Raw genomic sequence first — 21,605 nt, forward strand, 5'->3', positions numbered from 1 at the left:
AGACTCCATAATTGAGAAAATAAAGTGTCAAGGTCGGTCGCCAGAGCAGTTGGTAGAGATTAAGGTCGTTTCAAGTCATCCCTCACAGCTGGAGCCAAAGCTAAGAGTGAGAGAGTGACAGGCAGAGGTACAAGTTGAGAGTGGCGGACTAATTAGAGGCCGAGGCATTGCTCTGCATGCTAGCAAGGATTAATGATAATGTTCGGGTTTTTCATAGTTTGTAAAATATGGTTAAAAATATATACAGTACCAGTCAAAGGTTTGGACACACCTACTCAATCAAGTATTTTTCTTAATTTTTTTACTATTTTCTACATTGTAAAATAATAGTGGAGATACTGAAACTGTGAAATAACACAATTGGAATCATGTAGTAACCAAAAAAAGTGTTATATGTATTTTGATTTGTTTATTAGGGGTGGCAGGGTAGCCTAGTGGTTAGAGTGTTGGACTAGTAACCGGAAGGTTGCAAGTTCAAATCCCCGAGCTGACAAGGTACAAATCTGTCGTTCTGCCACTGAACAGGCAGTTAACCCACTGTTCCTTGGTCGTCATTGAAAATAAGAATTTGTTCTTAACTGACTTGCCTAGTTAAATAAAGGTAAAATATATTTGAGATTCTTCAAAGTAGTGCTTTGCACACTCTTGGCATTCTCTCAACCAGCTTCATGAGGTAGTCACCTGGAATGCATTTAAATTATTCTTGAAAGTTTATTTGTGGAATTGCTTTCCTTCTTAATGCATTTGAGCCAATCAGTTTTGTTGTGACAAGGTAAGGGTGGTATACAGAAAATAGCCCTATTTGGTTAAAGACCAAGTCCATGTTATGACAAGAACAGCTCAAACAAGCAAAGAGAAAACGACAGTCCATCATTACTTTAAGACATTAAAGTCAGTCAATGCGGAAAATGTCAAGAAGTTTGAAAGTTTCTTCAAGTGCAGTCACAAAAACCATCAAGCTCTACGATGAAACGGGTTCTCATGAGGACCGCCACAGGAAAGGAAGACCCAGAGTTACCTCTGCTGTTGAGGGTAAGTTCATTAGAGTTACCAGCCTCAGAAATGTCATCCCAAATAAATGCCTCAGAGTTCAAATAACAGACACATCTCAAAATCAACTGTTCAGAGGAGAAAAAAACACTACTAAAAGGACACCAATAAGAAGAAGAGACTTGCATGGGCCAAGAAACACAAGCAATGGGCATTACACCGGTGGAAATCTGTCCTTTGGTCTGATGAATCCACGTGCAATTTTTGGTTCTAGCCGCTGTGTCTTTGTGAGACGCAGAGTAGGTGAACGGATGATCTCTGCATGTGTAGTTCCCACCATGAAGCATGGAAGAGGAGGTGTGATGGTGTGGGGGTGCTTTGCTGGTGACACTGCCGGTAATTTACGTAGAATTCAAGGCACACTTGACCAACAAGGCTACCACAGCGTTCTGCAGCAATATGCCAATCCCATCTGGTTTGTGCTTAGTGGGACTATCATTTGTTTTTCAACAGGACAATGACCCAACACACCTCCAGGCTGTGTAAGGGCTATTTGACCAAAAAGGAGAATGATGGAGTGCTGCATCAGATGACCTGGCCTCAACCCAATTGAGATGGTTTGGGATGAGTTGGACCACAGAGTGAAGGAAAAGCAGCCAACAAGTGCTCAGCATATGTGGGAACTCCTTCAAGACTGTTGGGAAAGCATTCCAGGTGAAGCTGGTTGAGAGAATGCCAAGAGTGTGCAAAGCTGTCATCAAGGCAAAGGGTGGCTACTTTGAAGAATCTAAAATATATTTTGATTTGTTTAACACTTGTTTGGTTACTACATGATTCCCTATGTGTTATTTCATAGTGTTGATGTCTTCACTATTATTCTACAATGAAGAAAATAATAAAAAGAAAAGAAAAACCCTTGAATTAGTAGGTGTTCTAAAACCTTTGACCAGTAGAGTGTGTGTGTGTGTGTGTGTGTGTGTGTGTGTGTGTGTGTGTGTGTGTGTGTGTGTGTGTGTGTGTGTGTGTGTGTGTGTGTACTTCCACAAGCAGAGAACGCTTGAAAATGAGAATAGCAAAGTTTCCCCTTTTTCTGAGGTTCAAGAGGTTCTTACAACATCATACCGAGGAGGTAGTAACACAATCTAAGCCTTACATCATGGCACCGAAAAACAATCCTACAAAGTGGAAGTCGACCAAATCGATCAGGACATGTAGGACATTTTGGTCAAGCAAAACCATAAAAAGGAACACAAATACATAAAGGACCGACAATAACCAAAATATTTCAAAAGGGCTTTCTCTCCACACCTCTAGTAAAGGAGACGGACTGCACTGCAAGGATCTTGACACCCGTAAAGACAACAGAGAGGTTAAGAAATAGAGACCATGTCTAATTGTGTATCTGTGTGTCTTTGTGTTTGAGCGCGTTTGCTGTGTGCGTGCGTAATTCATTCTAAAAGGAGCTGTTCTCATTACTCTGCTTCATACACATCAGATCCTTTCCATTGTGTCCATCTCAAACCCAGTCCTAGTGACAGTTGTCTATCCTTTTTTAACAGACTGACTTTACAGGCATGGGGCAGCAGTATGCTTTTACAACAGTGGAATTCACACCTCTCCAAATCATGATTTCATTTGTTTGACTTGTATCTCTTTTAGAAAGAGCACAGAAAAAAAGTCAAGTTGAAAGGTTACGGCTGGGAGAAGTGCAAAAGAAGCAGACGTCTGTCGCTACTGAGCTGCATCAAAACAGTAGCAACACATGATGCCAGTGCAACGTCTTGAGTTGAGGATTTTTTTTTAAAGGAGAGGAAAAAAATGACTTGAGAGGTAGTTACTCTTAAAAGAGCCAATCAAAACTGACCCATTCCACAAAGTGTGACCCAGGGTGAAGAGAGAAAGACAGGCTCAGACATGTCCACAACAGTCGCAAAGCCTGGGAAGACCTCTGAGAGAAATAAGAATTCAACCACTTTCAACCTAAATGAAAAGTTATGTCAAAAGGAAGGGCTATCACAGATTGAGAATAAATGAAAACAGCTAATGCTGCATGGTGTTCTCTTCTCTTACTATAACGGTTGATGTTTCCATTATTTCACTGTGTGTGTTTTATTACACAGGTGTCCGATGCCTGACATTCAGGATTCTTTAGCAGGGTTCTAAAGTGCCACCATTTTTCTCGCATATGTGGCAAAATATTTTGCTGTGCGACCTGGAATTGTTATTTAGGAACACCAGTGGACATATATATTTTTTTTAAGTATGATTCAAGCTTTAATACTTCTCATTGTGCTCCTAAAACCTGTCACTATTTTGAAATGTCCTCTGTTTAAAGCACTGATAACAATAGACCACAGTATAAAAGGTCATGTCTTATAACACAAGAACACATTAAAGGTAGCCTATACCATAGAAGCTGTAGTTACACATCCATCAGAGACCAATGAACAAGTCGCTCTGTGCTTTGACTCTCCTGTTCATTCTCTAGGGTTTTGTTTCCATCCAGTGGCGGACGTTGGTACGGCACCTCACCACAAAGATGACATTACACAGAGTAGTGTAAAACATTTTACAAATCAAACGTGTTATGGATGGTGACCGTGGTGTCACAAAGGAGTGGGCAATGAGAGCTGACCCACTAAGGCAGTTCAACATCTAGTTTTGATTTACAGTACGTTTGGTTGAGTTGTTAATTAACGTGAATTCAAGGTGACAAAAAATGGCACAATCTCATTGGATTTAGGTTCAAAAGTAAGGAGAAAAAACAATGAAAATCCCTGACGTTAATGACTTCTTTCAAATCCAATCAGTTTTCCAAGTTGATTCAACCAGTTTTTGCCCAGTGGGGAAGTTCTTATCTATCTAAACAATGCATAGTCATGACTGAAAGTATTGGCACCCTTGATAAAGATGAGAAAAAAGACTGTATAAATAACACAAATACTGAGATATATTGTATGCTCAACATTTTGGGGGGAAATTATATTATATTAATACAATTGGTCACAGAAAAAAAGATTTTGTTAACCAAGAAAAGAAAAAGAAGATGGGTATCAAAATGATTGAAAGTCCGGAGATGGGATGGCTACCACAAATGTTTCATTTTGTGGCCAATTAACCATTTCTTTGTGGATTTCGATGTGTTCTTGGGGTCATTTTCTTGCTGGAAGATCCACTTGTGGCCAAGTTTTAGCCTCCTGGCAGAAGCAACCAGGTTTTTGGCAAAGATGTACTGTAACTTTGGGCTCCTGAGTGGCGCAGCGGTCTAAAGCACTGCATCTCAGTGCTAGAGGCGTCACTACAGACACCCTGGTTTGAATCCAGGCTGTATCACAACCAGCCGTCCTATAGGGCGGCCAGTGTAGGCCGTCATTGTAAATAAGAATTTATTCTTAAACTGACTTGCCTAGTTAAATAAATCATTTTAAAAACTTGGTAAAGTTCATGATGCCGTTGACCTTAGTTAGCAAGGGCCCAGGACCAACAGCCCCCACAACATCAAAGATCCACCACCATATCTTACAGTATGTATGAGGATTTTTCTCTTAAACACCAAACCACGGTGTGTGTGACCAAATAGCTCTATTTTTGTCTAATCTGATCATAGCACCTGGTTCCAATCCAAGTGCCAATGCTGTTTAGCGAACACCAGGTATTTACATTTGTTGCTCAATAAAGGCTCCTATTGGCATGTAGGTGGCGTCTATTTGTAGATTTGGAGTCTTGGTGTCCCCAGGATGCGACCAAGTTCGGTAATTCTCTAACGATGACCCTCGGTCTTTTCTTTGTCTAACCATCTTCCTCACTGTGATTGGGGACAAGTTACACTTGGTTCTTCTACCAGACTGTTCCAGTGGTTTTAAACTTTGTAAATGTTGCCCAGTAGTTTCCTTTTCCCCATTGTGATGGATGACAAATGGATTTTTACATGCATGTTACCTCATTTTTTACCCCAGTGAAACAGGAAGTCAAGGCAGGCCACAATACAGTTCTTTTAAATGATGTATTTTGTGTCACCATGAATAAGTGGCCAGGGACACTTTGCTTCAGGGGGAGTTGTGATATGCAAAAAAACACATTTCCATTACACATGTGTGTAACAGGACAAATATCTTCACAATGTGACTGCTGACATGCAAAACATTTTGGGACTGTATCAACAGTGGACTAATGAAAAAATACCAAAATATAGTTTGAGTTCCCCTATAGGCTGAGATGAATGCAAAAAAAGATATACTATGTTAATGCTGATTCAATTTAGTTTGCTTTCATTTATATGAATCGTTAGGAGAGCTCATCATTTTGATATCTTTTTAAATTTGTTTTATTACTTGTTAAACAATATATTTTTCTCTGAGCAGTTGTATTAGTAATATAATGTTCCTATATATTGACCAGGTCGCAGTTGTAAATGAGAACTTGTTTTCAACTGGCCTACCTGGTTAAATAAAAAATAAACCTCAGTATTTGCATTATTTATTTTACACAGTCTTTTTTGATCATCTTTATCAAGGGTGCCAATCATTCATCAAACTCTCCTTCCGTGGCCTCCAATTGCTCTTGAATGCAAGTAAAACTAAATGCATGCTCTTCAACCGATCGCTGCCTGCACCTACCCGCCTGTCCAACATCACTACTCTGGACGGCTCTGACTTAGAATACGTGGACAACTACAAATACTTAGGTGTCTGGTTAGATTGTAAACTCTCCTTCCAGACCCATATCAAACATCTCCAATCCAAAGTTAAATCTAGAATTGGCTTCCTATTTCGCAACAAAGCATCCTTCACTCATGCTGCCAAACATACCCTTGTAAAACTGACCATCCTACCAATCCTCGACTTTGGCGATGTCATTTACAAAATAGCCTCCAATACCCTACTCAACAAATTGGATGCAGTCTATCACAGTGCAATCCGTTTTATCACCAAAGCCCCATATACTACCCACCATTGCGACCTGTACGCTCTCGTTGGCTGGCCCTCGCTTCATACTCGTCGCCAAACCCACTGGCTCCATGTCATCTACAAGACCCTGCTAGGTAAAGTCCCCCCTTATCTCAGCTCGCTGGTCACCATAGCATCTCCCACCTGTAGCACACGCTCCAGCAGGTATATCTCTCTAGTCACCCCCAAAACCAATTATTTCTTTGGCCGCCTCTCCTTCCAGTTCTCTGCTGCCAATGACTGGAACGAACTACAAAAATCTCTGAAACTGGAAACACTTATCTCCCTCACTAGCTTTAAGCACCAACTGTCAGAGCAGCTCACAGATTACTTCACCTGTACATAGCCCACCTATAATTTAGCCCAAACAACTACCTCTTTCCCAACTGTATTTAATTTTTATTTATTTATTTATTTTGCTCCTTTGCACCCCATTATTTTTTTTATTTCTACTTTGCACATTCTTCCATTGCAAAACTACCATTCCAGTATTTTACTTGCTATATTGTATTTACTTTGCCATCTTGGCCTTTTTTGCCTTTACCTCCCTTCTCACCTCATTTGCTCACATTGTATATAGACTTGTTTATACTGCATTATTGACTGTATGTTTGTTTTTACTCCATGTGTAACTCTGTGTCGTTTTATCTGTCGAACTGCTTTGCTTTATCTTGGCCAGGTCGCAATTGTAAATGAGAACTTGTTCTCAACTTGCCTACCTGGTTAAATAAAGGTAAAATAAATAAAAAAAATTAAAAAAAATCGGTCGTGACTGTAAATGTAAGCTCTTAGGGACTCTAAACCTCACACAGTGCTCAACTCACTGTTTTGAATCAAACTTGAATAGAAACAGTGATATGAGCAAGAGCCGGCGAGAGCAGTGTGTGGGTTTCTCTTTTCTTTGAAGTTCTCCTTATTCCTACACACCTGCCACACAAGACATCATGAAGTTTTGAAAAATGCATTATTTCAGCTGTGACTCTGGCCATTTTAAAACGTAGATAACAACGAATATATTATAGCTATTAGCACACATTGACTTCCTTCCCTCTTCTCTTTAACGGCTGTTGCAAAAGAGGAAATCCACTCTGAACACAAAAGCCATTCCAGTAACCAAACAATACGTCACACCTGACAGATCACTGTGCAATAACTCAACAACTCATAAAACTACAAATATAGAATTCTCAATAGAGAATTGTTCCTCTTTTGGGGGCACATTGTCATAGGCCCAGCAAAGTGACCCTACGAGAGGACAGTACATGCACTGGTCCATTGCTTCATCAAGCTCACCTCTTTCTCCCTCACTTCCCTTAACCAGGACCTCGGTGCTGTTGAGATCCACGGCGGTAAAGGTGTCCATCCCTGGGGAGGTGATCAAAGACAACATGCAATTTGTTCTTAACTGACTTGCCTAGTTAAATAAAGGTTAAATAAAAAATGGTTACTACCAGTCTAACACGTTATTGACCACAAGTTAATGTACATGAGCTAGATGCTCATTATTATGTTTGGGGGTAGTTCAGTTTCTCTTTCTCTCTGCATTGTTAGGAATGGCCCATAAGTAAGCATTTCACTGTTAGCATGGGATGAATCAAATCTAAATCAAGATTTACAGAAGTGTTTTGGTGATGTCTTGTGTACAAGCTTCTACAAAGTCTAAGTTTCCCTATTAATGTGTAATAAATGATCATTAATGAGGAGAGTGTAAATGAATGTAGTGTATTCTCATCCATACAGATGTATAATACTGCATGTTTTATTCTATACATATTCTATGTAATTCTATGTTGGCACCCTTCTGTGTTGAGGAGTTGTCAAACACGGCGTCGTGATCCGCAGCACTCAGAGGCAGATCCTCATGCCTGTCTCGGAGATCTACGGAGTACCTCTGGAAACACAACAGGGTACAACCAACACACACCTCAACGGGATAGAAAACAGACAGGCATCTATAGACATCATTGAATGCTAGCGTTTTGGTGTTTGTACAATGTCAAGATGAAGATATGTTATAGAATGTTAGAATGGATTAAATCACAGAATTGAACTGGACAAACAGCATATACCTTACTCACCCTTGATGTCTTCTTAGTAAAGAAGCATGTTGCTCCAAGCACACAGGCAGTGATGATGATCACAATAAAGATGATCAATCCTATCAAGAAACAGAAAACAATCAATTGTTGAGCAACAAGATAAAAGGCCATGCAAGTCATTCTGGACCTAAATGTTGATGTCATTTATAATATGGGTTAGTCTGACAAATGATCACCAATTCAGTTTTGGTGTCAGAACACACACCGTTGGGCAAGTTTGAGACATTTTTCAAATGCAATCATGTTACCAATGTGGGGCGATTTTCTCGCAGAGGGTTTTGGTTGAGCAGTTCCCGCCGAACCTTTTGAATAAAGAGAAGATAAAAGTTGTGTACTGATGGATTCACTTCACAGTGGATTCACTTCACAGTGGATTCACTTCAGTCTGGTGAGATCAACTCACTTCTATTCTTGGTGGTGCTAGTAGCAGAAGTGCTATCAGTTGTGCTGCTGGCCTCTGCTGGGGGCTTTGATGTAGAGACGTCCATTGGTGAGGGCCAGGATGTCTGTCCTGGAGAGGCATCTTGAGAAAAACGACTGTTACTTTACCTCCACCAAAGCAGGTAGGAAATTAGCATCGATCAGAGATGGAGCCAAGACTTAGACCCCTTGAGACCGAGACTGTATCAACTGGTCTTGAGGGGTCTCAAGACCCAAGACAACGAGGTCAAGACTCCATCTCCAGTATCGACCACTGACCATAAACTGACCATACAGTGAAAGCAGAAACTCCAACCTACCTGAACTGGTCTTCAGTGGTGTGGTTACCGTGTGGTTAGGCCGCCCGGTGGAATTGGTTATAGGGACGTTATCAAAAATGAGATCAGTAAGGTTTGGGTTTATGGCGAATAATGTTAAATTATTGTTGTCTACAGTCGTGGTATGTCTTGGAGTGGCTGTTTTGTTGGCTGAGTTGGAGGCTGAGGTGGGCTGGGTTACAGTGGGATTGACTGGCTGTGTCTGGGCTGTGGTGGTAGAAGCCAGGACGAGACCTGGAAAAAGACATGGGTATGGTTTAGAATCAGTGTTGGGGAGTAGTGAACTAAATGTAGTTCAACTGCTCCTATTAATGACATTATTAATGACATGTTGCTGTAGCTTGGTGGTACTGTAGTTGAACTAAATTCACATTTTGGTAGTGTTTTCAGTAGTTTATTACTTTGTTGCCATGTTGTGGTGTAGCTAACTACTGGAACTACACACTACTTGTTTTTTGCAATAAGAAAATAAAGTAGGAAATAATCTCCTTTCTTTTTTTTTGGTATCAGAGTTTGGGAATCCCCGGTCTATGATATTTCAGATTTAGAAATGATAATTTTCACAAAGTAGCTTCAATGTAGTGAACTTCTTTTTTTTTAAGTCAAAATGAAGTTGTAGTCACATTATGCATATTGAGCAACAACTGTCCCGTAGACGGGACACCGATCCACAAGAAGTTTAAGTAAACTATAGTTCCCTTAAGGTAGGGCTCTACAGCACCACCGTCTACGCGCATATGCGCCTAATTATTTTGCTGTGAGACCTGGAATAGAAAAATCAAGGATGTAATATCTCAAATATCTTTCATTGTGCTCCTAAATGTATTTGTGTGCGCCTGCATTTTTCAACTTAGGTGCACACATGCTCCTCGTAGAGCCCTGTAAGTGTAGCTTTAGAGTAGCTCATCTTCTTCCAATGTAAAGTAATTGGGAGTTTGGTAGACTATAATATCAGAGTAGCTTCCCCAACACTGTTTAGAATATAGAGAGAAGAAACCAATGCAGAGATAGAGCATTGATTACATCAGCAACTTTTTGGGGCAGATAAACTGATTGACAAAACCAGTTGAGAAAACAATCTCTTATTTGTATAATAACCTGTGTAAAATAATCAAAGACTTGATCTTAACTATACAAAAACAAGCAAAGTACATCAAAGTAATGTTATACTAGATAACATTCAAGTAACCTTAAGAGTGTTTGGCCAGCCCCCAAAAATAAAATCTATTTTTGTCATTAGAGCTTCTGGACAGTAAACGACAGGTCGCTGGTTCGAATCACCGAGCCGACTAGGTTGATGTGCTCTTGCACAAGGGCACATCAACACGTCTCCTGTAAGTCGCCCTGGATAAGAGCGTCTGCTAAATGTCTCAAATGTAAACATACTGTAAATGTCACAAAAACAGAGAAAGGCAGAGAGGCAGCTTACCCAAAAGGACAGTCAGACAGGGAAAAGTCAACTGCATTTTGTCCATTTTGAGTAACCCTTGTGTGTAGTTCTCTTTCCTTGTCACTCTAGTAGCCTGCTTGTAGACTGTGTCACTAACAGAGTGAGGAAATGCAGTGCAGTCTAGTGCATCCCTCTCAGGATGCTGGGCCATGAAGCCACAGAGAACATTCACCGCCACAGGATGTATAATAGAGAAATAGCGTTGCTCGAAAAAGTACTGGGGGAAATGACAAACTTTTATACAAAACTACCCCCCCCCCCCCCCCCCCCCCTCCGGGTCCATAATTCAGACATTCTCTCAAAAGCAGAGGAGTAATGCTTTTCTATGATCTAGGATTCTGTCTGCCCATACCCAAACCCGGACATTTATTGTTTGATTCCATCATTAAAAGTGGATGCTGAAATTGATTCCTGATGCTTGTGTGTGTTAAGGTCCCCTTACAACACCCTTATCTTACCTCATCTTATGACTGCATTGGGTCATGTCTGTCTTTATCAGGTTGCCACAGATACTTGTTGTTGATCTGAGTCATCATGCTGTATTTATAACTTCCTTGTAACCTCTCAGTTCTTTCCTTTGAAGGCAACAGACAGCAGGCACATACAGCGGCGATGGGGCTCATGCAATCTTTTTAAGGACAAATAACTAAATATCTACTTACAGCAGTAGTCAGTAGACTCAGAGAAAAAAAGGTGCTGTCTGGAACCTAAAAGGGTTATTTAGCTGTCCCCATAGGATAACCCATGAATTAACCCTTTTTTGTTCCAGGTAGAACCCATTTGGTTCCAGGTAGAACCCTTTCCACGGAGGGTTCTACCTGGAACCAAAAAGGGTTACCCTATGGGGACAGCAGATGAACCCTTTTTTCTAAGAGTGTAGTGATAGTGGATTTAAAGGCCTCTCGCACACTCCTCATCCTCTCCAGTTGCATAATAAATCACACTTTGATACCAGTTGTTGGTATGCCGTCAAAGAAAACACTGCAGAATCCTGGACATGTTGCTTACAAGCTAGAATGTTGAATACAATTTTAACTTACACTGTAGGTTGTCTATCTGTGTGGTTGGTCCTTCAACTACTCAAAAATTGAGGCAAAATATCCACAGGATGTAATCGTTAACCCAACTTTTTAAAGCACCAGTACTGCCATTTCTATCACCTAGCACATGAGCAAAACCGCATGCAGGGCGTGAATGTCAGATACAATCAAATCAAATATTATTTGTCACATGCGCTGATGCACAAATAATATTTAGATTTGCACCCCCCACAACCACAGGGCTCTCCAGAGGGTGGTGCGGTCTACCCAACACTAGGGGCAAACTACCTGCCCTCCAGGGCACATACAGCACCCGATGTCACAGGAAGGCCAAAAAGATCCCCAAGGACAACAACCACCCGAGCCACTGCCTGTTCACCCCGCTATCATCCAGAAGGCGAGGTCAGTACAGGTGCATCAAAGCTGGGACCGAGAGACTGAAAAACATCTTCTATCTCCAGGCCATCAGACTGGCCACCATATGTATATACTGTATTCTATTCTACTGTATCTTAGTCTATGCCGCTCTGACATTACTCGTCCTAATATTTATATATTCTTAATTCCATTCCTTTACTTTAGATTTGTGTGTATTGTTGTGAAATTGTTAGATATTACTTGTTAGATATTACTGCACTGTTGGAGCTAGAACACAAGCATTTCGCTACACCCGCAATAACATCTGCTAAACATGTTTATGTAATTTGATTTGATTGGAGATCAGAATGCCAGTTTTATTTTACTCCACAAGAGGTCAGCATTGTATCATAGGCAAATAAAACCATAACCACAGCTCTCTCCTCTAAATCCAAAACGCTTTGTCAATGGAGCTTTTGAGAGTGTCTTGGCAACATCTGACCCAACAGTGAGACAGACGCTGCTGGTACCTTTGGGCGGAAAGTTGGACTCTGACTCAGTCCTCAAGAAACATTCCATGTCAAATGATTTACACTTTCCCCATTAAAACAAGCCAACGTTCTGAGAAACCCTTTTAATCTCAAATAATGTGCTAGTAATTCATGAAGCTAAACGTACAGTCAGTACATGCCAGTGTTGATGTCTACGGAGCCAAAGTAGACAGAGTTGAGGCCTAAAGTAAAATAATATCTAAACCAATTGGTTCATAAGATCTCAATATTGGACGGGAGTGCGAGTGTGGTGCTATGTGGTTAGGTCGAGGTGAGGTCTCGGGTTGTGGGTTGTTCCTGGGGTTTAGACTTGAGTGGAAGTTGAGGTTCTGTTTGGCCTGGTTGCTATAACATGGAGCAGTACTAGTTAACCTTTTAGGGCTCATTAAGCTTAGTTTTCATGTTCTTTTGTCATGCACAAATATTTTAAAGATAAACAAAAATGTATGTTTTGATAGGCTTTGATATGATATGGCCTTGATTTGATAGGCTAACTACAGCGACACAGGGCAGAATAAAACAATTGCAAAACGTGTCTGGATGTAATAGGTTGCTGTGCCTGTGTATAGAAGCGCTATGATGGGTGGAGGAATGCAGTGTGTAGTGCGAAGGAGTGTGTGTTTGTGTGTATGTGTGTGTGTGTGTGTGTGTGGCAGATTGACGTTTATTGGGATGAACACAGAACTTAGCGATATTCGCTAGATAGGCCAGCTGCAAAGTCAAAATTGGCTATATTGTAAACATTTATGAAAACAAAAATATGCCTTTTGGTCTTCATTTAAGGTTAAGGTTAGGCATTAAGGTTAGTAGTGTGGTTAAGGTTAGGTTTAATCAGATATTATGACTTTGTGGCTGCGCCAGCTAGTGACCATTCTACAGAGCTGCCTCCAGAACAACATTCATGAGTATTCAGACCCCTTGACTTTTTCCACCTTACAGCCTTATTCTAAAATGGATTAAATAGATTTTCCCCCTCATCAATCTACACACAATACCCCATAATGACAAAGCAAAAACGGGTTTTATAAATGTTAGCAAATGTATTAAACATTTTTAAAAATGAAATTTTACATTTACATAAGTATTCAGACCCTTTACTCAGTACTTTGTTGAAGCGCCTTTGGCAGCGATTACAGCCTCAAGTATTTTTGAGTATGACACTACAAGCTAGGCACACCTGTATTTGGGGAGTTCCTCTCATTCTTCTCTGCAGATCCTCTCAAGCTCTGCCAGGTTGGATGGGGAGCGTCGCAGCACAGCTATTGTCAGGTCTCTTCCTAGAGATGTTTGATTGGGTTGAAGTCCAGGCTCTGGCTGGACCACTCAAAGACATTCAGGGACTTGTCCCGAAGCCACCCTTGTGTTGTCTTGGCTGTGTGCTTAGGGTCGTTGTCCTGTTGGAAGGTGAACCTTTACCCAGTCTGAGATCCTGAGAGTTCTGGAGCAGGTTTTCTTCAAGGATCTCTCTGTACCTCCGTTCATCTTTCCCTCAATCCTGACTAGTCTCCCAGTCCATTCCGCTGAAAAACATCCCCACAGCATGATACTGCCACCACCATGCTTTACCGTAGGGATGATGCCAGGTTTCCTTCAGAAGTGACGCTTGGCATTCAGGCAAAAGAGTTCAATCTTGATTTCATCAGACCAGAGAATCTTGTTTCTCATGGTCTGAGAGTCCTTTAGGTGCCTTTTGGCAAACTCAAAGAGAATGTCATGTGCATTTTACTGAGGAGTAAAAGTCCTTCTGGCCACTCTACAATCCTGTCTTGGAGCTCTATGGACAATTCCTTCGACCTCATGGTTTGGTTTGCACTGTCAACTGTGGGATCTTAAATGGACAGGTGTGCGCCTTTCTAAATCATGTCCAATCAATTGAATTTACCCCAGGTGGACTCCAATCAAGTCGTAGAAACATCTCAAGAATGATCAATGGAAACAGGATGCACCTGAGCTCAATTTCGAGTCTCATAGCACAGGGTCTGAATACTTATGTAAATAAGGGTCTGAATACTTATGTAAATAAGGGTCTGAATACTTATGGAAATAAGGTATTTCTGTTTTTTTACTTGTAATACATTTGGAAAAATTCAAAAAAACTCATTTTGTTTTGTCATTATAGGGTATTGTGTGTAGATTGATGAGGAAAATGTTTTGTTCAATCAATTTTAGAATCAAAATGTGGAAAAAGGGAAGGGGTCTGAATACTTTCCGAATGCACTGTAGTCTCCCTGTCTGTGTCGGCCCCTGGGCCCTGGCCCTGTAAGAGCAGGGCAGAGTGCCGGGCTGGCTGGCCGGTGACAGGCCCTTGGCTCCCAGCCTCTCTCATACAGGGATCCCTCGGGGCAGCCTGCTCAGCGAGCCACCAGCCCTTTCATACATTCCCCCACACCGCCCCCAGCTCCAGGTCTTTACCCACCCGCTGCCAACCAACGCAGAGCCACACAACCGTGTGTGCCACCCAGCGCTCCCCAGGCAGACCCAGACACCTGAGCTGGCACAGCAGAGAAGGAGAGGAGGGATGGATGGAGGGATGGATGGAGGGAGGGAGAGCCCAGCCAGACTTCTAGCCAGTCGGCCAGCAAGCGATCCCTGCACCCCGCTGCAGCTGTTCCGTCCCGCTCCACAACGCTCCCACTGTTCCACTTCCAATACAGAACTAATTAAAACTGCGCCCATCTCCGTCCCTGCCAGAACGCCCCCCCTCCTCCACACACACACACACACGCACACACACACACACACACACACACACACACACACACACACACACACACACACACACACACACACACACACACACACACACACACACACGCACACACACACACTCCTCCCCCCTCTACCCCCAACTCCTCCCCCCTCCTAAACCCACCCCAACAGCTGCCTCCACTGCACAGTTGAATTGAGTTATTGACCAGCCTTTTTGTAAACTAAATTTACTGCTTTCGCGCTTTCCTCCATTGATTAAATCATCATGTAATTGATTCCTTCTCTGTGGACTTCTCTCTGCTCTGCTCCCCCTCCCTACCTCATGTTCCCTCCACCCCCTTACAGAACTGCTTGAGAAATTAAGCACAGGGCAGTGGTGCACCCTGCTGCCAGCAAGGCATATAAATACCAATTGCACCATAATAGTAGGTGATCTTGGCCTAATTAAAACATCTCAGTTATAATCTCAGAGGTCAGGAAATGCCATATAAGGTCAGGCCACCAACTGACACGGTATTATCAGGTGTTCATTACACATCCCTGGTGTTATTGTTTTCCCACGTTGCCAACCTCCAGTTTTGGTGCTCGGAAACCTTCCTCTTACCACAAAATGACACAATAGTGATAGCTTCCTTCTGTAATTTCAAGGCAAATTTGTTGTTCCAGAGGACCAGAAATAGGTTCTAGCTTCTCTCTCTCGCATCAATCCACCCCGTAATTGCCATGCAAAAAAATGATGAAGAGTGTTGGCTTCCAAGAGCAGCAACCCTCCTAGTCTCGGCCACTTCCTTTACCTTGTCCTCACCAAGCATTCCGATATAGATTAGCTGGAAATCTTTCCTGCTCTGCCAGGATAATCCCTTGACCGTGTCTTAGGAATGATTTAGGCACACTGTATTCTGGGCAGGACATGGCTAGACCTTAGTTTTCATTGCACCCCCCATGATTTGGGTGTTCCGATTGTTTTACATTGCTAAGGGAGGGGGGTCTTTTGTCGTTGAAGAGGGGGGAAAGAAAGTGGGCAATATATATACTACTTATACTGTGGAAACAGAGTTCAAAGTCATCATGTGGGCGCGAGGAGATGAATTAGAGTCACTGTTAAAGGGCAGAGTCGGAGCCCTTGGAGGAGAGTGTGTGTGTTCGTGTTTGTGTGTGTGTGTGTGTGTGTGGTTTGAAACCAGGGGGTCCTGGGAGTGAAGTTATTAAGAGGTTTGAAGTCTGAGGGGTATTTCCACATTTTTCAGCCACACCGACCGACGTTACCCACCACAAAGCTGGGTTATATTCATCAGTCAGGATTGTTAGTAATATGAATGAGGATTTCAGCAAAAGAGCGCTGCAACGCCTTAGTGTGGGAGATGAAATATCTGTACATGGGCGTGTTCTATTGGAGACAGTGTTACATACACTCTTAGACAGGAAGGTTCCAAAAGGGTTCTTCAGCTGTCCCATAGGAGAAGCCTTTTTGGTGCCAGGTAGAAATACCCTTTTGGATTCCAGGTAGAACACTCTGTGGAAAGAGTTTTATATAGAACGCAAAAGGGGTTCATCTTGGAACCAAAACGGTTCTACCTGGAACCAAAAGGGTTCTTCTTCCTGGAATCAAAAAGGGTTCTTCAAAAGGTTCTCCAATGGAGACGGCCCGAAAACCCTTTTAGGTGTATAGACAGTGTGTATAGACAGTGATACATAACATGGAAAATCCAATATAGATGTGAGCTAGAGGATATAGGCATGATGTCCACAGTCGTTTCTGACAGCCCTCTGTCAGGTTCTATATACTGATCTGAGACTCTACAGAGCATTCAGAAAGTATTCTGACCCCTTGACTTTTCCCACATTTTGTTAAATTAGACTTATTTTAAAATGCATTAAATACATTTTTTCCCTCATCTACAATCTACAAACAATACCCCATAATGACTAAATGAAAACAGACCCTTTGCTATGAGACTCGAAATTGTTTCCATTGATCATCCTTGAGATGTTCCTACCACCTGATTGCAGTCCACCTGTGGTAAATAAATAAAAATTTACCTTTATTTAACTAGGCAAGTCAGTTAAGAACAAATTCTTATTTTCAATGACGGCCTAGGAACAGTGGGTTAACTGCCCGTTCGGGGGCAGAACGACAGTTTTGTACCTTGTCAGCTCAGGGGTTTGAACTTGCAACCTTGCGGTTACACTCTAACCACTAGGCTACCCTACCACCCCAATTAATTGTACATGATTTGGAAAGACACACACCTGTCTATAATAGGTCCCACAGTTGACATTGCATGTCAGAGCAAAAACCAAGCCATGAGGTTGAAGGAATTGTCCGTAGAGATCCGAGACAGGATTTTGTCGAGGCACAGATCTGGGGAAGGGTACCAAAACATTTCTGCAGTATTGAAGGTCCTCAAGAACACAGTGGCATCCATCATTCTTAAATGGAAGAAGTTTGTAACCACCAAGATTCTTCCTAGAGCTGGCCGGCCCAGCCAAACTGAGCAATCGGAGGAGAAGGGCCTTGGTCAGGGAGATGACCAAGAACCCGATGGTCACTCTGACAGAGCTCTAGAGTTCCTCTGTGGAGATGGGAGAACCTTCCAGAAGAACAACCATCTCTACAGCACCATCAATCGGGCCTTTATGGTAGTGGCAATAAGGAAGCCACTCCTCAGTAGAGCACATGACAGCCCACTTGGAGTTTGCCAAAAGCCACCTAAAGGACTCTCAGACGATGAGAAACAAGATTATCTTTTGCCTGAATGCTAAGCGTCACGTCTGGAGGAAACCTGGCACCATCCCTACGGTGAAGCATGGTGGTGGCAGCATCATGCTGTGGGGATGTTTTTCAGCAGCAGGGGCTGGGAGACTAGTCAGGATCAAGGGAAAAGATGAACTGAGCAAAGTACAGAGGGATCCTTGATGAAAACCTGCGCCAGAGCACTCAGGACCTCAGACTGGGGCAAAGGTTCACCTTTCAACAGGACAATGACCCTAAGCTCACAGCCAAGACAATGCAGGAGTGGCTTTGGGACAAGTCTCTGAATGTCCTTGAGTGGCCCAGCCAGAGCCAGAACTTGAACCCGATTGAACATCAAAATCAAAATAGATGTGCAGCGATGCTCCCCATCCAACCTGACAGAGCTTGAGAGGATCTGCAGGGAAGAATGGGAGAAACTCCCCATATACAGTTGTGCCTAGCTTGTAGCGTCATACTCAAGACTCGAAGCCGTAATCGCTGCCAAAAGTGCTTCAACAAAATACTGAGGAAAGGGTCTGAATACTTATGTAAATGTGATATTTCAGTTTTTTATTGTTAATGCAAATATGTCTAAAAAACTGTTTCTGCTTTGTCATTAAGGAGTATTGTGTGTAGATTGATGAGGGGAAAAACATATGTTAATCCATTTTAGAATAAGGCTGTAATGTTTTATTTAGATTTTTCACCTTTATTTAACCAGGTAGGCTAGTTTAGAACACCTTTATTTAACCAGGTAGGCTAGTTTAGAACACCTTTATTTAACCAGGTAGGCTAGTTTAGAACACCTTTATTTAACCAGGTAGGCTAGTTTAGAACACCTTTATTTAACCAGGTAGGCTAGTTGAGAACACCTTTATTTAACCAGGTAGGCTAGTTTAGAACACCTTTATTTAACCAGGTAGGCTAGTTTAGAACACCTTTATTTAACCAGGTAGGCTAGTTTAGAACACCTTTATTTAACCAGGTAGGCTAGTTGAGAACACCTTTATTTAACCAGGTAGGCTAGTTTAGAACACCTTTATTTAACCAGGTAGGCTAGTTTAGAACACCTTTATTTAACCAGGTAGGCTAGTTTAGAACACCTTTATTTAACCAGGTAGGCTAGTTTAGAACACCTTTATTTAACCAGGTAGGCTAGTTTAGAACACCTTTATTTAACCAGGTAGGCTAGTTTAGAACACCTTTATTTAACCAGGTAGGCTAGTTGAGAACACCTTTATTTAACCAGGTAGGCTAGTTTAGAACACCTTTATTTAACCAGGTAGGCTAGTTGAGAACACCTTTATTTAACCAGGTAGGCTAGTTTAGAACACCTTTATTTAACCAGGTAGGCTAGTTTAGAACACCTTTATTTAACCAGGTAGGCTAGTTTAGAACACCTTTATTTAACCAGGTAGGCTAGTTTAGAACACCTTTATTTAACCAGGTAGGCTAGTTTAGAACACCTTTATTTAACCAGGTAGGCTAGTTTAGAACACCTTTATTTAACCAGGTAGGCTAGTTGAGAACACCTTTATTTAACCAGGTAGGCTAGTTTAGAACACCTTTATTTAACCAGATAGGCTAGTTTAGAACACCTTTATTTAACCAGGTAGGCTAGTTTAGAACACCTTTATTTAACCAGGTAGGCTAGTTTAGAACACCTTTATTTAACCAGGTAGGCTAGTTTAGAACACCTTTATTTAACCAGGTAGGCTAGTTTAGAACACCTTTATTTAACCGGGGAGGCTAGTTTAGAACACCTTTATTTAACCAGGTAGGCTAGTTTAGAACACCTTTATTTAACCAGGTAGGCTAGTTTAGAACACCTTTATTTAACCAGGTAGGCTAGTTTAGAACACCTTTATTTAACCAGGTAGGCTAGTTTAGAACACCTTTATTTAACCAGGTAGGCTAGTTTAGAACACCTTTATTTAACCAGGGAGGCTAGTTGAGAACACCTTTATTTAACCAGGTAGGCTAGTTTAGAACACCTTTATTTAACCAGGTAGGCTAGTTTAGAACACCTTTATTTAACCGGGGAGGCTAGTTTAGAACACCTTTATTTAACCAGGTAGGCTAGTTTAGAACACCATTATTTAACCGGGGAGGCTAGTTTAGAACACCTTTATTTAACCAGGTAGGCTAGTTTAGAACACCTTTATTTAACCAGGTAGGCTAGTTTAGAACACCTTTATTTAACCAGGTAGGCTAGTTTAGAACACCTTTATTTAACCAGGTAGGCTAGTTGAGAACACCTTTATTTAACCAGGTAGGCTAGTTTAGAACACCTTTATTTAACCAGGTAGGCTAGTTTAGAACACCTTTATTTAACCAGGTAGGCTAGTTTAGAACACCTTTATTTAACCAGGTAGGCTAGTTGAGAACACCTTTATTTAACCAGGTAGGCTAGTTTAGAACACCTTTATTTAACCAGGTAGGCTAGTTTAGAACACCTTTATTTAACCAGGTAGGCTAGTTTAGAACACCTTTATTTAACCAGGTAGGCTAGTTGAGAACACCTTTATTTAACCAGGTAGGCTAGTTTAGAACACCTTTATTTAACCAGGTAGGCTAGTTTAGAACACCTTTATTTAACCAGGTAGGCTAGTTTAGAACACCTTTATTTAACCAGGTAGGCTAGTTTAGAACACCTTTATTTAACCAGGTAGGCTAGTTGAGAACACCTTTATTTAACCAGGTAGGCTAGTTGAGAACACCTTTATTTAACCAGGTAGGCTAGTTTAGAACACCTTTATTTAACCAGGTAGGCTAGTTTAGAACACCTTTATTTAACCAGGTAGGCTAGTTGAGAACACCTTTATTTAACCAGGTAGGCTAGTTTAGAACACCTTTATTTAACCAGGTAGGCTAGTTTAGAACACCTTTATTTAACCAGATAGGCTAGTTTAGAACACCTTTATTTAACCAGGTAGGCTAGTTTAGAACACCTTTATTTAACCAGGTAGGCTAGTTGAGAACACCTTTATTTAACCAGGTAGGCTAGTTTAGAACACCTTTATTTAACCAGGTAGGCTAGTTTAGAACACCTTTATTTAACCGGGGAGGCTAGTTTAGAACACCTTTATTTAACCAGGTAGGCTAGTTTAGAACACCTTTATTTAACCAGGTAGGCTAGTTTAGAACACCTTTATTTAACCAGGTAGGCTAGTTTAGAACACCTTTATTTAACCAGGTAGGCTAGTTTAGAACACCTTTATTTAACCAGGTAGGCTAGTTTAGAACACCTTTATTTAACCAGGGAGGCTAGTTGAGAACACCTTTATTTAACCAGGTAGGCTAGTTTAGAACACCTTTATTTAACCAGGTAGGCTAGTTTAGAACACCTTTATTTAACCGGGGAGGCTAGTTTAGAACACCTTTATTTAACCAGGTAGGCTAGTTTAGAACACCATTATTTAACCGGGGAGGCTAGTTTAGAACACCTTTATTTAACCAGGTAGGCTAGTTTAGAACACCTTTATTTAACCAGGTAGGCTAGTTTAGAACACCTTTATTTAACCAGGTAGGCTAGTTTAGAACACCTTTATTTAACCAGGTAGGCTAGTTGAGAACACCTTTATTTAACCAGGTAGGCTAGTTTAGAACACCTTTATTTAACCAGGTAGGCTAGTTTAGAACACCTTTATTTAACCAGGTAGGCTAGTTTAGAACACCTTTATTTAACCAGGTAGGCTAGTTGAGAACACCTTTATTTAACCAGGTAGGCTAGTTTAGAACACCTTTATTTAACCAGGTAGGCTAGTTTAGAACACCTTTATTTAACCAGGTAGGCTAGTTTAGAACACCTTTATTTAACCAGGTAGGCTAGTTGAGAACACCTTTATTTAACCAGGTAGGCTAGTTTAGAACACCTTTATTTAACCAGGTAGGCTAGTTTAGAACACCTTTATTTAACCAGGTAGGCTAGTTTAGAACACCTTTATTTAACCAGGTAGGCTAGTTTAGAA

General features: G+C 41.4%; 1 protein-coding gene across 2 annotated transcripts in view; it reads right to left on the minus strand.

Annotated features, from left to right (window-relative positions):
- LOC109901302 (rho GTPase-activating protein gacJ) overlaps positions 1–10,397 on the minus strand; it is a 28,141-nt gene extending 17,744 nt beyond the window's left edge. Inside the window, exons 1-7 of one of the 2 annotated variants that reach the window (XM_031828351.1) lie at positions 10,223–10,397; positions 8,776–9,027; positions 8,439–8,558; positions 8,284–8,337; positions 8,015–8,094; positions 7,734–7,827; positions 7,230–7,301 (exon numbers count right to left, since the gene is read on the minus strand). In XM_031828351.1, the coding sequence (XP_031684211.1) occupies positions 7,230–7,301; positions 7,734–7,827; positions 8,015–8,094; positions 8,284–8,337; positions 8,439–8,558; positions 8,776–9,027; positions 10,223–10,394 (844 nt within the window). In that variant the 5' untranslated portion in view covers positions 10,395–10,397. The remainder of the gene's footprint in view (positions 1–7,229; positions 7,302–7,733; positions 7,828–8,014; positions 8,095–8,283; positions 8,338–8,438; positions 8,559–8,775; positions 9,028–10,222) is intronic. The other variant, XM_031828352.1, reaches the window with a different exon arrangement.
- Between the last annotated feature and the right edge of the window lie 11,208 nt (positions 10,398–21,605).

Source organism: Oncorhynchus kisutch, linkage group LG7 (assembly GCF_002021735.2).
Source record: "Oncorhynchus kisutch isolate 150728-3 linkage group LG7, Okis_V2, whole genome shotgun sequence".
NCBI lineage: Eukaryota > Metazoa > Chordata > Actinopteri > Salmoniformes > Salmonidae > Oncorhynchus > Oncorhynchus kisutch.